The sequence below is a fragment of the Akebia trifoliata genome, chromosome 16, assembly GCF_017979445.1.
Source record: "Akebia trifoliata isolate Shusen 1 chromosome 16, ASM1797944v1, whole genome shotgun sequence".
In the NCBI taxonomy this organism is placed as follows: domain Eukaryota; kingdom Viridiplantae; phylum Streptophyta; class Magnoliopsida; order Ranunculales; family Lardizabalaceae; genus Akebia; species Akebia trifoliata.
Genome location: NC_141390.1, coordinates 27,758,256 through 27,774,257, shown reverse-complemented (window position 1 = coordinate 27,774,257; position 16,002 = coordinate 27,758,256). Strand labels below are relative to the sequence as shown.

Below are 16,002 nucleotides of genomic sequence, written 5' to 3'. Positions count from 1 at the left end.
GGGATCATAATAAACCAATAAAAAATGACGGGTGTAGGGACAACGGCCAAAAATCTCATTATATAAATCCAAATATAAATAGGACAATGAAAATTTTAAAAATTTTATGAGAGCAAACTCAATATATATCGAAATATAAGTAGGACAATGAAAATTTCAAAAAAAATTGTGGGAGCAAGTTCCCCATTACCCCTATTGTAAACGCACCCCCGATTCCGTATATTTTTTCCAATAACAGAGTATCCTTTAGACAACGGACCAGGCCCGTATCAAGGCTCAGGGGAGGAGCCAAGATTTTCTTGTAGTGGGGGCAAACTATAGTTAGTTGTATAATTGAAGAACTTGAAGATGAATGATTTTAGGGAGAAATTCAGAGGTTTTAGGTTAGTAGATGAATAAAATGATACTTAGGTCATTTCCAATTAATATATGAGAAGGCCCGGTCAAGAGGCAATGTCATTGACGAAAAATTGAAGGTGGGGCAAAAATTGGAAGGAGGTGAGGGTGTACGAGGGCAAATGGGGCATGTAATTAGTTAAAAATATAGGGCGTCTCCAAGTTTTGTGGGGGCAATTGCCCTCACCAGCTCCTTACTAGCTCCGTCCTGTCTAGACTTTGCCTAGTTCATAGACCACAGTCTTGTCCAAGAACTAGTTCATGGGCACATGCAATGCCCGTAAATCACACCTTCCAGGTAAGTGAGGGTGTGTTCTTGTAGACAACACATCACTAGATTCCATTCTTGGAAAGAAAGAAAGACATGGACCTTTTTTTTTTCTTTTTGTACTTTTATTTGAGCCATAAGAGTGACCTTACTTCCCAAATGTTGAGAAAGGATGAAAAAAAAAACAAATTTTCTAGAGATCTCAAGTAGAGGTTTCCTAGAGATACATTTTTCTAAAGAATCGATAGGAATATCATCTCATCTCAACCATACATTTAATGATGCTCCACCTCAAATGACTTTTTTTCTTTCACAAATATAGATTTGGATGGTTGGATCATCTAAACCAACTTGAATTTTTAACTTATCAGACCTCCCAAGCATAGTTTAAAGTTTCATGTCATCAAGACAACCCAATTTAGATGTTTCAATTATATAAAAGACAAAAACAAAGCATGTTACCCTAAAACATTGGATGTAATGGGAATTTTACGAGACAAGTGTCTCGGTTGGGACATTATTTTTTTTTATCCTAGGCTAAACTATCTTTTGATACAAACTTTTACATATTTCTTCTTAGTAATTTAATCAAATATAAAAGATCTTGATGCACGCGACAATCATGATAGATTATGTGTTGTTTAATGCAATTAAAATCAAAATTTATTTCTTGATTCCCCATGTTAAGTGGTTTGGAAAGAAAGTATTTATGTATGTCCCTATTAAGTGTCTTGATACACATAACCTGAGTCTAATGGCCATATTCTTGAGAATATATAAATGTATTTTTCTTTACAAGTGGATTGATAATGATGGGAGAGGAGTTGGATGACATGGACATCCTAACAATGGGTTATTCTATTTGAAGTAGATTAGACGTCTCTTCTCTTTGTTAAACAAAATTTAATATTAATTAATTAAGAGTTGTGATAATCTGACACTCTTTCTTTAAGATACACAAGAAAAAGATTTTTGATTCTGTAACTATTAAGTTAGGAAGTATATGGTGGGGTGTCTGAAAAAAAAGAGCGTTAGATTATCATTAATCATTAATTAAAGAAATCTTTTAATCTCAGCCACACTATAAGCTATCCATGTCACCAAACAAGTCTCTCTCACGCTTTGATTAAGTTTACCCAACCTCGATGACACTAACTATATTACAAAAAGAAGTTAGAATAAAAAATATAAAAAAAATAAGGTAGTTAAACCTTACCCATAAAAGAATATTAAAGTGACTTGAAATATTACTCAAGTATGGAAAAGAAAAATCATAGATGCTTTTTCTCAAGATATTAGTGTCAAACACTTGAGGACAATTGATGGTTCTCTGGACACTCGAGTGCTAGTTCGACTCACTGTAACAAGGCCCTTTATCATAACTAACGTTTTTAAACTATAATAATGTTTGACTCAGAACACCAAATGTACCCCTCGAACAGGAATACAATTTCAATATCTTTTCTTCTTAGTTGTTTGTTTGTTTTTTCTTCATTTGGAAATTTTATTTTTTGTGATTTTATGATAAAAAATAATGTTTTTATGATTAGATATAAGATATTTTATGTGGAGGGCATTTTTGTGATTGACCTCGAGATCTAATTTTTAACAAGATCATTTATTAATAAATTATATAAATCATGAAAAAATAACGAAAAAGAGAAAAAACACAAAAAGATTTTTTACGTGGTTTGACAAACGTGCCTACGTCCACGAATTCGGGAAACCATTTTACTATAGATCTCACATTTACATAGTCTCATCTCCCCCTTTCAATCTTTTCTCCCTTCCCCTTTTACAATGACCTCGAAACTTTAAATAGATAAATTCTAATTAGAGTCTTAATCCTAATTAATTACAATTAATCATATTATCCCTTATCCAAAATATTAATTACATAAAAAAGAAATGAAAGAATCTTTTTAAATTAGGATTCTTCATTAATAAATTGGAATACTCTTCAAATAATGTTACGTGCCTGTCCCGGGATATGTGTTTATAGTGTAAATGAACAATTCAGATGAAAAATAATTTTATCCCTCCACATTTTGCATTACAAATGTTTAAGTATCTTCGACATAAAACGATATTCTAATTCTGGATTTTGAATTCAGTTTTTTAAAACAATGTAACCAAAAGAGATTCTGGATTTTAAAAATCAATTTTCATAAATTTGATTCTATCATCCAAAATCAGAATCTAAATTATGAAAATTGTGTGGATCATGTTCGAAGGGGCCATGGACAAGCAAATCTTGAATAAATTTGTAAAAAAATTCAAAAAGCTTCAAACCGTAATTAATGGCTTGAAAAGCTCTAATAGCCTCAAAGCCGTGCGGTGGAATCATGCTCACTATAGTCAACCTTTTGGGGTCATTTTTGTCATTTCGATGAATAATTTAATAAATAAATCTGTTTATTTAATTGAAAAAAATGACGTTCAATAATTGTCCAGCTGGCGACCACCGAAAGGCGTATTTCCTTCCCATAGATCTCACCGTGTATTTTAGCGTACATAATATGAGTTGTACTAACGTGTGCATTGAAGCATACATGGCCACGTGGGACCGAGACTGGTGGATGAAATATGGATCCAAATAGGTCAGATTTAGATATTAGACTTTACTATATGGATCGGTCCGGATCTTATGGGTTCTGGTTCCGGTTCTGAAACAAATATTTTCATAAATTAGTATATTATACTAAAGGGTATACTTAAAACACAATATAACCCTAAAAAGATACTTAATGATTTAAGATCTGTTTAACTATTGAGAGGATCCGAATAGGACCCGAGGGCCAGTCCATTTCGGGTCGGTAAGGCAATCGGATACCCGTTTGACCTTTAGGTAGGTCCCACCTTGGCCATTGAATGAAGTGGCTTGTCCACTAACAATGGTGCTACCGACACGAGCTTCCTTGTGAAGGGAACACCAGATACCTCTCTCAAGAAAAATAAAAAAATAAAAAAATAAAAAATAAAATAAAATAAAATAAGAGAGAGTGCGAATGTGTTAAAGCTGGCAAAAAAAAAGTAAGAAAAAACAATAAAGAGAGAGGTGTAAATGTGTTAAATTTCTCTTTGTCTCTCTTGAGAGTATCTTCTTTGTGTTTGAAGCTCATGTAGGAAGAATAACAGAGTTGTGAGATCTCTCAAGAAGATGTAAGCCCTTCTTCTGGAACTTATTTTACTGTTTGTTTTAGTTGGTTTTGTTTGTAATATGTTCTTGAAATGTTGGATTTGATGTCACTTGCATTCTTCCTTATATGGATTTTGATTTTTCTTCTTGATTCCTCAGTTGGGTTCATTTATTATAGTGTTCTATCTCTTTAAAATGGGCTTCTTTTGAGTTTGGATTTACTTTTCTAGTTAATGGGTTGTTTAGTTAGTTATTTGTTTTTCTTGTTGAGTTAGTTATTCCCCAAATTTTTGGAATAAGTTGTTGTTCTTGGATTTGTTGAGATGGGTTTGCATTAATTTGTTTAATTTCTTGTTCTTTTAATTTGAATTTTTTGGGATTTTTAGATTTAAGTTAAAAATGAGAATTTGAACTTTCATAGCTGCATTTATTGTTGCAAGACCTGAGAATTCTCTGTTTTCTGAGATGGGCAATGGTGCTTTTTTTGTCGTGGATTATGAATTTTCTCGAATTTAAAGGTCTTGCATAGTTTACTTTGTTACATCTCAAACATGGGTTTGTATCCATTAGACCAGAGTTTATTAGATAAAGATAACCTTTTTCAGATCTGATCTCTTAACTCTCATATCTACCAAACCATAAGCAATTCGACGTCTTTCCACGAGCATGAAATGTTTCATAACCATTGCACCCAATGCGCCTATTTTCAGATCCGATTTCTTAACTCTCATCCAATCAGTGTTGCAGTTTAAAAGCCTTATTTCCTTACCACTAGTGTTAATTCAATCTCACAAGTCCCTATGGTGTATAAATGCTTACATTTTCAATGGATAATGTATATTTCAATTAAGAAGGAAACAAAAAAAAATTCTTTCCAAACCTCCAACCATGCTAGATTTGAATCAGCATCCTCTGATGCATTAACCACACAATGTGGTTGCCAAAATTGCCACCATCACTAACACGAAAACCATGTGTGTTTTGTATAAAATTTATAATTTATATCTGTTATATGTTCCTCATAATTATTTGAATTTACATTTTTTCTTAAATTATTAAAATTAGGGGAAATTACTTAAAGGATCTTGGCGGAGGGACTTTTTCCTAAATAGTCCCTAAATTTTGGGGGTCTCTTAATAGTTCATCTAGTAAACTTTTCTTTTCTTAACAGTCTCTAAACCTCATCTCACATGTATAAGGTCTTTGAAATACCCAAACTACCCTTTTATCATCTTCTTCACCTAGCTAGGTTTTCCAATGACAATGGCGATCATTTCCAACGACCTTTGATCATGAAAAAAATCGTCTAACTCGACAGTAATTAAAAGTGGTGAACTCAATGCTGTAAATGTGAATCAGTTTTTTTTTGTTTTTTTCATTTTTTTTTTAGTTCGGTACTGGGTAAATCTCCTTGGAACACTCAAAATGCATAAACCATAGTTGCAAATAAAAAATTACGGCTTAGTCATAAAAAAAAAATTCAAATTTCAACTTCGTTCTTCATTTTTCTTAATGAAACATCAAAATAAATAAATAAAAATGTGTCTAAATGTTCAAAAGTAAGAGAATATCATTCTCTATATGTTATTCATGATTTTTTTTTTTTTTTGATAAATTATTAATGATCAAAGACCGTCGGAAATGATCGTCATTGGAAAACCTAACTATGTGAAGAAGATGATAAAATGATAGTTTGGGTATTTCAAAGACCTTATACAAGTGAGATGAGGTCCAAGGACTGTTAAGAAAAGTTTACTAAATGGACTATTAAGAGACCGTCCAAAACTTAGGGACTATTTAGAAAAAAATCCCTTTATCAGGGTCCTCCAAGTAATTTTCCCTTAAAATTATGAAACTATTTTTTATTTTTTTTTATAAAGGATTGGTATTTCATGCCCAATATATGTATCTTAGTATCAAGAAGCCGCACTGGAATTGTTTTAAGTGAGAAAGCTTCTTGTTGACCTCTCATGATTTCAATTGAAGATTTTAATCAATCTTCATGTCGCAGAAACATTAAAATGCTACTTCTATTGGAAAAGAAAACCATCCTCATCAATTCTCTCATCTCTTTCCTTCCCTATCTATACCCTTTCCTCAATCCTTTTCCATTCTTTCATTCCCATTAATAATTGTGTCCCCTTAGCCATGATTATGCTCTTGAGGATTTGGTTTGAGGTGCAAAAGAAATAAATTGAGAGAAAAAAAAGAAACCCATAAAAATAGGGGTGTGGGGGGAGTTAAAGGAGAGCATAAATGGAGAAATGGTAGAGAGAGGGATGTGGTTTGTTAAATTTGTTTTCACTATTTAGGCTATCTTTCTGACTTTCTATACCTTTTTTTAGACTAATTTATAGTCATTTGTCTTTCTTTCCTAGCTTATGTACTTCTTTACGGTGTAAGAATTCTTGGGTGCTTTTAGTCAGTGAGAATCTTTCATATAAAAGATAAGAGTCTCAATTTATGTAGGTTCTATGTTCCTCTTAGGTTACTTCACCTGATAGAAAAGAATAAGTTAATTTACCTGAAAGAAAATGATAAAGTAGATGAAGTTACTTTATCAGAATTTTGTAAATGTAGAAGTTTGTAGGAAAAGAATGGTAGTTATTTCTTTTAGCCTTACTTTATTACGTATAGTGCCATTCCCTAAAGCACAAGGATATTTTAAACTTGTGCACTGGATTTGGCATAAAGTGTAACAATCTTTCAATAGGGCATAAAGCATCAATGCCTAACTCAATCATTAATGCCATGGATCAATATTCAGCCTCTCTGCACTTGATTTGGCAACTACGTACTGTTTTTTTCATATCCAAGTGGCAAGGTTACCCTCCACAAAGGTGTAATAACTTGATGTAACCTGCCTATCAGAAACTAACAATCCCTATTTGCATCATAGGCAAAAATACGAAAGTGCCCAGTACAATGGTAGATGTCACGATTACAATCCTTCTGGTCTGGACTTAGACCCATAGCTCAGTTGGTTTGACACATTGCAAAGCAATTTTAAAGTCGCAGGTTCAAGTCCAGCTTACCCATCAAAAAAAAAAAAATCCTTTTGGTCTCCTGCAATCTAGTTTGAGCACTCAAGTAAAAATTGAGGACCAAAAACTTTGATACCATGTAGGGAAAGGGGTTAAAAAAAGGGAAAAGGAAAGGAGAAAGAGGGATGAGGGGGAGGATTAGTTTTCTCAGTCTTAACTTCATTTATATTGTGTCATGCATAATGGGTCTACACTCAAAGTTACATTTGGTGTAAGAGTGGGTAATCAAAATGGAAGGAAATGAAAAATGCCTATGATGTTCTTATGTTTTCTTAAGGAATACGAGCTTAGTTAAACCATGTATTTCCAAAGTTATTGACAAATAGTAGTCTATGATAATTAGCGAAACTGAGCTCTTTTTCTGTATCAGTGGGTTCATCCAAAATCTTTTTTATTTATTTTCAAAGTTAATAATAGTAAAGCCAATGACAAGATTGATTTTACCATTCTATATCTTCTCTCTTTGCGAATAATTCACCAAATACTTCTTGACTCTAGACATTTTTGTGTGGTTGGTACAGCTCAAGTTAAGAGATGGCATCATTGGCACTTGAGACGGAGGTTATAGGATCCGAGATTTGTTTAGCTTTAGGGTTGAACGAATCGAGAAAAGGAGTTACAGGAACCCCACGAGTGTTGTCTCTTCTTTCTTCTCTTCTTGAGAGATCTGTTCAAAAGAATGAAAAGTTGTTGGAGACCACAAAAAAGAAAGATATAGTTACAGTTTTTCATGGTTTGAGAGCACCCACACTTGGTATTCGGCAATACATTGATCGCATCTTCAAGTACTCGAGCTGCAGCCCATCATGCTTTGTTGTTGCACAAATATACATGGATAGATTCCTACAACGAGTGAATGCTTATGTCACTTCTCTGAACGTTCACCGGCTTCTTATCACAAGTGTGATGGTAGCAGCGAAATTTATTGACGACGCGTAAGTACTTTGATTTGTACTCTTTTTTTTTTTTTTTTCCAAGGACCTTGGGTATGCAATCCTTGATGAACCCAGCCCCATAAGCACATTTGGCACACCAACTCATTAATCCTGATCTTTCACCTGAACTTCCATGGCTTGATGGGGGGGAGGGGGGTTTGATTTGGGATCTCCACTTTCATCCTCACAAGATAGTTGGTATTGGTGTTGATGATATTTCATTGGGTTTTGTTTATAACATGTCAGATGTGATTTTTTAATCCACTTCAACAAAAATGTAGAGATGCTAATTCTTTCGTGCTTCCTTGCACAAGATTATGGGATGGAGAGCTACATTTAGTTTGATTAACTCACTAGATGAATATAGTCCATTTCAAGTTCAAGATAACTGCAGTATCACATTTTTACGTATTTCCATGAAATATACTGAAATATTTCCATTTTCACGTGGCTTGGAACAAAATTTAATCAAAACTTTCTTTTTGTATATATTTAGGTGGAAATGTCATTTAGTGAAATTATCCAATTTTAAGCATGGAAATGCAATAACTATTATGACGATACAAAATGTTATTTTTTAAAATTTATTTTTATAATATTGGAAAATTTTTATAATAAATCATATTAAAAAAAATACCTGTATACAGGACTTGTAAATTACACATAATATCCATTTTTTAGTTGAAATAAACTATGTGATTAATTGGGTATGTATATATCATCTTATTTTGTTGTATCATAAGCATCTTAGCACTTTGTATAAGAACAACTGTCCATTTATAGTTAGTTTGATATTTTGATATTATTTATACATCCTCTTTGGGGTTAAGGGGCTAAAAGAGGAAAAATAATAAAGTTAGAGTGGTATTATTAAAAATCTTTGGAGTTAAAGGGTAAAAGAGGAAAAATAATAAAGTTAGAGGGGTATTATTAAAAAAGGGGGGAGATGAGGAAAGACAATGAAGTTTGAGGGCTAATATTTAGGAAAAGGGTAGAAGAAAAAAGACAATAATGTTAGGGGCATTTTTGGAAAGAGGAAGAAGAGAAAAGGTAAAAAGGTGAAATATCGGTTGTTTATGGGATATAAATCTTGAGACAAAGAGAGTGGAACCCAACGTTGTGTCTTATTATATAGTTATTTAAAAATAAACATAATAATATGTGAATATAATACTTATAAATATATATATATATATGTGAATATAATACTTAATAGGTTGTCCATCGGTCTTTGGCTATCAGGCTCAAATACCTGCGCCAATGTGTAGCTAAATGAGACCAATATTCACTTCTACATGATTTTTTGTTATAGTTTGATGACTTGTGAGTGTATTCTCTTTTTCTGTTTTAGCATTTCCTATAGTTCCAACGAAAATTCCCTCAACATTTCCGTGAAAATTGTACTAGTTTTCACACGGATGTTCCATTTCCAAGCTGACCAAAATAGAGAATGAAACCAAAATTTAATACCTTGAGCATAGACCCCATTTTTTGGTAGGTATTATAACACTTCTATCTCAAGACTTGAGAGCAATTTATTTATAATAATAATAAATAACTAAATAACCATTTTGAATAGCTCGACTTCAGAACATTAATTGATCAAACAAAGCATGGGATCTTTTTTTTGGTTTTCTTCATTGGCTCTTGTCTGAAATAAAAAATCTGACTATATTTTCTATTAAATTTGTAGATTCTTCAACAATGCATATTATGCCAAAGTGGGAGGAATCAGCACTGCAGAGATGAATAGGATGGAGATTAAATTCTTGTTCAATTTAGATTTCAGACTACATGTCACAGTAGCAACTTTCGAGCGGTTTTGTGTCCAATTGGAGAAAGAAGCCACTGGAGGGTACCAGATTGAGCGGCCAATACAGATCTGTGGATTGAAAAAAGGATGGCAAAAGGATGACAAGCAAAAAGGAGCTGCCACGATCCGGAGTTATAGTTGTGGGGCCATCTAAATTTATTGTCATGGGCTCTTCTGTTTGATCTTCAGTTTAAGAATATATATGGATGTTTGGATTTATATGGAAGAGTAATATATGCTTGTAATATCACTCACTCAATTGTTGTACTATTATTTAATATGATCCAACAAGTTCTCACAGCTTGAATTTGTCTCTCATTGAATTCAATTGAGTTATCTTTAAACAGATTTTGAAAATCTTGGTTGACATGAGCCGATTGAATCGTTCAAGGGTTTGAACTCCGCCATCTCTTCGACCACTCCTTGAGAAATTGTTCATCTTGAACTCCTCTAATAACACAAACCAATAAGAAATTGGGGGTATCATTAAGACTTGGATATGAATTCCAGACTGTATCGAATGATTCTTGCATTAATGAAAGACATTCTTCTCATCCCCATTTTTCGGAATCGAGAATAGTAGCTGATAGTGCATCATTAACCAAAAACTGTAAGATTAGTAGGCAATTATAATGAAGACGGAACAAAAACCATTTCGACAGTTTAATTAATCAAAATCTGCCAACTGCTCTGGCAAAAATACGATAAAAATTCACTTCTGGCCAACAAAGCCAATTAAATCCCTAAAAACATTAGAAGGAAAGAAAAAAATCATCCTAAATTTCATCTCTGGTATCTTCATTATAGGTAAGAAAAAGATGGGAAGCAGGGAACTCAGCGCTTTCCACCACCACCTCCAAGTTTAGGGCCCTTTGGTGCTGCACCCTTGGGCATGCTACTCTTCTGGCTCCTTTGTGTCTTTGCCATCACCTCAGCTTTCTTTGCCTTCTTTTCATCCTTTGTCTTCTTGATCCTCTCCTTGATCTCACTGCACGATATAAAATAATCAGTTGTAGAAGAAATATGTGAATAAGTAATAAACTTTCACATAGAAAGCACCAGAAGGAGTTGATGACTTTACCGCAGAGCAGCCTCACGGGCAGCATCTCGGACTTCTGCCTTCTCGGTTCTTTTCTTTTGGATCACTTCCAAGGTAGCACCCACTATGGACCTAGAATATGGCTTCTTTGTGGCACGACGCCTCTTCTTAACAGCCTCTGCTGCAATGTCCTAAAATTGAGGAAATGGGTGTGAGAAGATTCAATAAAGGATCAGCCACAACCAAACAAGAAAATTATACAAAAGTACCAGAAAATAAGACTTTTTATTTTTTATTTTTTAAAAAGGCGGAGGGGGTTTGTAAGACTAGGTTTGGCAATGGGTCGGATGAAGCATATATCCGTATCCTTATCCAACTCTATATCCGGATATCTGTATCCGATTTGTTACCCTCTTTCGCTAAGGATATCCATATCCAATTACTAATACATTTTTTTAAAGGATATCCGTAACCGACTTGTACCCAAATTTCAGGTGGATATATATACCTTTATTGTGAAGTTGATGAAAGCAGGGGTGGAGCCAGGATTTTGCTCATGTGGGGGCAGCACCCAAGAGTAGAAAAAATTTTGTGGGGATGACTAAGAGTGAAAAAAATAGTTGTGGGGGCAACAGAGGCAGATTTCTTTATCCACTGCTAAAATCTGTCTCAATGGCACATTAATCCATAGAATTTGATAACTCTTGTGGGGGCAAGTGCCCCCACTCTAAATCCACCCCTGGATGAAAGAACCTCACTTTTGGGTTATACATATATATCTTATTGTGAAATTACTGCATTAAACTCGGATAAACAGATATTCAGATTAGATAGGAAGCGTGTCCAAATCTCACCCTAAAAAATTCGAATAAAGTACGGATAATTTTACCCGAATTCTTAATTGGATAAAAAAATTGTACCCATACCCGAATTACTTGGGTCGGATGATTCGGGTAAACAGATATCCGACATATTGCCAATCTGATGAAAAAGTAGGGAGTGCCATTTTGAATAAGAATCTCACCTTCTTATGCTGCTTCCTGTACATGGCTGTCCATGTGAGCTTTGAAGGTTTAAGTCGGTTGTGGAAGTACCTCTTGCACTTCGAATTGGCAAACAAGAAAACCTAAATTGACAAAAGTGAGCTACACTTGTTCAGTTTCATTGATAAGGGGTCAGGAAAATGGTAACAAAATGGAACAAAAATAAATTAGTTGATAAATACTTATTCCAATGAAGAACAAGTGGTGATTAATACCATAGGTTACCTGAGAATCTGCACGCACAAATCTGATACCCCTACCAGGGTATATCTTGGCACCACTGAAGCGGCACAATTCAGTCCTGAAAAGCCAATATCAAATAATTAATCCAAGAGCTTTGGCAATTGAGAATGCAAGTAAATACTTACACTCAAACTCATGTAATAATACTTGGTGAAAATGCAGGAAAGAGCATACTACGCAAACACAGCAAAGGAAAAATATAATCTTAATGGTGCACAAAAGCTTCCATCTATGCAACGTGACACCCAATTCCTCAAATATTGGCATGTAGGGTTCACGCACTGTATTGGGCATTATCAACACAGGTACTAGAAGAAAAATCTTAAAATTTTATTATTGCATTTAACTTCCTTAGATCTACGCATAAATGAAATAGAACTCGTAAGAACACACACGCACACAAAAAAAACTTCTAATACCTGTTATATAATTCTAGATATCATAGTTACCTGCTAAGAGGCCCAGATTCAGATATGTATACAGACAAATAATATGGGAAACAGGGATATCATTGCTTCCTAAAATGCAAGACATTGGACACAAGGACATGTATCATATCCAATATCTTGATATCATTGCTATATCTTTTAGCTACTAGTTTTCATATTTTCATAATGCCAAATGCAACTAATATCTTAGAGCCTATTTGGATGCACTAAAAAAGTAACTTTTTTTTAAAAAAACTTTTGAAAGTTAAAAAGTTTGTTTGGACTCATTTTCGAAAAGTACTTTAAAAAAAGTATAAAAATATATATATATATATATATACTTTTTAAAAGCAAAAGGAAACTACTTTCTACTTTCTAAAAGTTACTTTCTTCTTAACTACTTTCTATCTAAAAGAGCTCTTAATATCGCAAATACAATAAGAATAGTTTAATATTACTGTTCAAGCATTTTTTGTTAACAAACAAATATTCCAATAGGAAATGAGAATTCCAAAATTCTTTGAATTCTAGCAAAAAAAAAAAAAAAGCTTCGCTAAAAAAGAGAGTACTCCAAACAAAAAAACGAAGATTATCAAGCTTAGACTGATAGCTTAGTTGGTTGACATGTTTTAATGCAACTTTTAGGTTGTTGGTTCAAGTCCAACTTACCAACCTATAAAATATAAACGATGATTAAGCAGATTTTTTTTTTTTGTGTGTCCACCTCTCCACCTGAAATTTTATCTCGATTAACCAAACTAACCCCTGCGAAATAATACATCAAAATGCAATTTCCACTAGAAAATGCATTTTTTGGGAGTTATTGCTTATAGTTTCTACCCATTCTTCGGGTTTCCAAGTGAACGGGATTGCACTTATTCCCAAAAACTATTACTAGTTCTTGAGTGAGGTTTCTCAAATTATTGTGAAGTAGTACAAGTGATTCAAGACACGTTGGGTTCAACACATTTTGAGATCTAAGAACAATGAACGATCACATTTTTACCAGTAAATGTGTTTGTAAATAAAAATCAAACCCAACCCCAATTATCCAACACTATCACCTCTCCTTCCCAATCAATCTAAACTAAATCCACCACCAATAGGCGTTAATCTATTAAATAAGAAAAATAAGTATTATAAGAGACAAAATAGTTCAAATTGAAATCTAATCCAAATCCTAATCGCAATTTTATTTTATCAGGATTATGATTTCTTTCTAGGGATTCAATATAATTCATCAAATCTAGTTTTTCATAATTTTTCCCGCGAAATTTGGTCACGGGTGAAATTTCACAGTTCAGAATTTATTAAAATAAATAAATAAATTTAAGGAGGAAAAATACGTACTTGAGAACCATCGCGGCGTCTGGTGCAGGTTGTGGTCTCTCTCTCTCTCTCCCTCTCTCTGCTGAAACCCTAATAAGCAGTGATATAATAAACGGGTAATTTAGATATACCCCTACATGTTTCGGTAAATTTTGATATATCCTCTGTATTTTCAAATTGGTGACACACCCCTTGACAATGTTCTTCCGTGAGAGACTAATTGAAGTTACCAAAACACCCTCACCTTCTTCCTCTTGTAAAACTTGTATGATTTTCTTTTTCTTCAACCTTGGATTTTGATACAAGATAGTGTGGTCTTATTAGCTATAAATTTACTAAATTTTCTTTGATGCTCCATCGAAACTTTAAAATGTTGGTATCTAATGAAATTATAGGTCAATTTGATATATTCAATGTTTTGAGATCAATGTTTCTTATCAATCTGTTTGACATGGACACGTACAGACCCATACAATGACAAAGTATCGGGACTTATTTAACTCATAAGAAATCCTAACCATGATTTTAAATCTAGTCATCTCAAAGAATGATTTACTCTAATTTTAAGGTATTTTTTTTTAAATCTCGTTTGAGACAACTCAATCTTGTTCATGAACAAGACGGGACGTCAAAACTTAAAACCATGATCCTAATCATTAAAATACAACATACAATTATCATAATTTATCCTTAAGTTACAATATGTCCTTGGGATATGTGTGTTATCGCAACAGTCCAATGTTATGTTTTTACAACCGGAATTTCCTTCTTTTCCTTGAGTCATGGATCCCATCTGCTATTTGCTACTTACAACCATATCATTAGTTGAAGAGAAGGTTTTTTGAGGCTTAGATAATCTGACTTACCCATGTGGCATATTCAATCGATACTTTTCAAAAAAAATATTCAATCGACACCTTGACGTGACAAGCTTGAGAATCGTAGATCTACTTTCCTCAGGATACAAAACTACACTTTTTTATGAGAAATCATAGTTCTATATCCCAAGGAGAACATGTCACGTTAGGGATGTCGATTGAGTATGCCACATGAATTCTTTTGATAATAGACTGCTACCGAACATCCATGAAATTCCCAAATCTAAAATTAAAATTCAACACTGAAAAAATAACATTTTAAAAAATAAAATAAAAGATAAGTACATAAAATTTTGTCCTCTACAACCCTGTGATATCGGATCATGCTTTGGATGCCACTTGGTGAGCTCAACGTCCCCAAGTAAGTGTTAGAATTTTACTTAGGAAGGCTTAGATTTGCACACCTAACTGTTCTTTTTTTTATTACACAAATTAAAAAACCTACATATAGCACACCAAAAAAATTCACATTATATTTTGAGTTGCAATATTCTGACTCAAAAATTTTCAATCCGTCCACGTGGCAAGTGCACGGAACTATAGATCATTTTCTTCAGTATAAACAAAGAAAAAAGATCTACGGTTCAGTGCACCTTGACACATAAACCAAGTAGACCGAGTGAATTATCGAGTCGTATTATCATTAGTCTTGTAATTTTTTAATTAAAAAACTGCTTCCACCGCATTTCAAACCTACAAAGTAGACTTTTGAAACAGATTTTAGGATCCAATTCTAGAGTCCGATGTTATATTATCATCAGAGTTAAAATTGACTATACTCATAAAGACAGACCCATTTTCTGCAATTTTGGAATTTTTATTTTTTTTGTCAGCCATTTGTAAAGTTGTATTACCCGTTCAAGTTTTCGGTGTGATAAAGGAGACCATAACTGTAGAAATGGGGTAAGCAATGAAGATTCTGATTCTAGATTTTGAAATCAGCTTTTAGAAATGGTGTTGTAAGCAAACAATATTTTCTATTCTGGAAATATCTATGATCTGAATCTGAAATTCCAAATAAATGAAAATCTTGCAAATCCAACCAAACACCCACTAATAAACTGCATCGTTTAACCCAAAATCAGAGCCCCAAACATCCGAAAGAGAAGTCCACACAGACCCCAAGTAGAAGAAGCAAAGTTGGAATCCAAGAATAATCTTATTTGTTGGATCATAGAATCATGTAAAGGAGGATGAAAATGATTAAGATTCACTAAGGAAAAAAAAATTGAACTTGAAAAGTAATTCATATCAAATGGTCGGTTTTCGGACCTAAAACACAGCACTGCATAAAACTCTAGATGAACTCAAGGGAGAACGAATGCAAAACTATTAATTGTACTGGATAAGATTTAATCCGAAACCAGAAATCTAGACAACCCCCTAGTGAGAGAGGGAGAATCAATGAATTGGGAAAAAGAATTAAAAGCCTAATCAACTTTTGATC

The 16,002-nt window shown here is 33.5% G+C and overlaps 2 protein-coding genes across 2 annotated transcripts; one reads left to right on the top strand and one right to left on the bottom strand.

The window, feature by feature from the left end:
* The first annotated feature begins 3,661 nt into the window (after positions 1-3,661).
* CYCP1;1 (cyclin p1;1) lies at positions 3,662-9,895 on the top strand. The gene is made up of 3 exons (XM_086428380.1): positions 3,662-3,826; positions 7,369-7,782; positions 9,476-9,895. Exons 2-3 carry the CDS (start codon positions 7,382-7,384, stop codon positions 9,747-9,749), a joined length of 675 nt encoding a protein of 224 aa, XP_086284506.1. The 5' UTR covers positions 3,662-3,826; positions 7,369-7,381; the 3' UTR covers positions 9,750-9,895.
* Positions 9,896-10,236: 341 nt separating this feature from the next.
* Positions 10,237-13,800, bottom strand: LOC147383211 (large ribosomal subunit protein eL24-like). Its single transcript, XM_086428381.1, has 5 exons — positions 13,699-13,800; positions 11,903-11,978; positions 11,659-11,760; positions 10,677-10,825; positions 10,237-10,583 (listed from the first exon to the last, which is right to left on the bottom strand). The coding sequence occupies exons 1-5, from the start codon at positions 13,707-13,709 to the stop codon at positions 10,430-10,432; spliced, it is 492 nt and encodes a 163-aa protein (XP_086284507.1). The 5' UTR covers positions 13,710-13,800; the 3' UTR covers positions 10,237-10,429.
* Between the last annotated feature and the right edge of the window lie 2,202 nt (positions 13,801-16,002).

Bases quoted from the DNA above. Each gene is read 5' to 3' on its own strand.
- LOC147383211 (XM_086428381.1), bottom strand. The intron at 10,826-11,658 runs GTGAGATTCTTA...CCTCAATTTTAG, and splicing joins ACAGGAAGCAGCATAAGAAG to GACATTGCAGCAGAGGCTGT. The intron at 10,584-10,676 runs GTAAAGTCATCA...TATATCGTGCAG, and splicing joins GCCCGTGAGGCTGCTCTGCG to TGAGATCAAGGAGAGGATCA.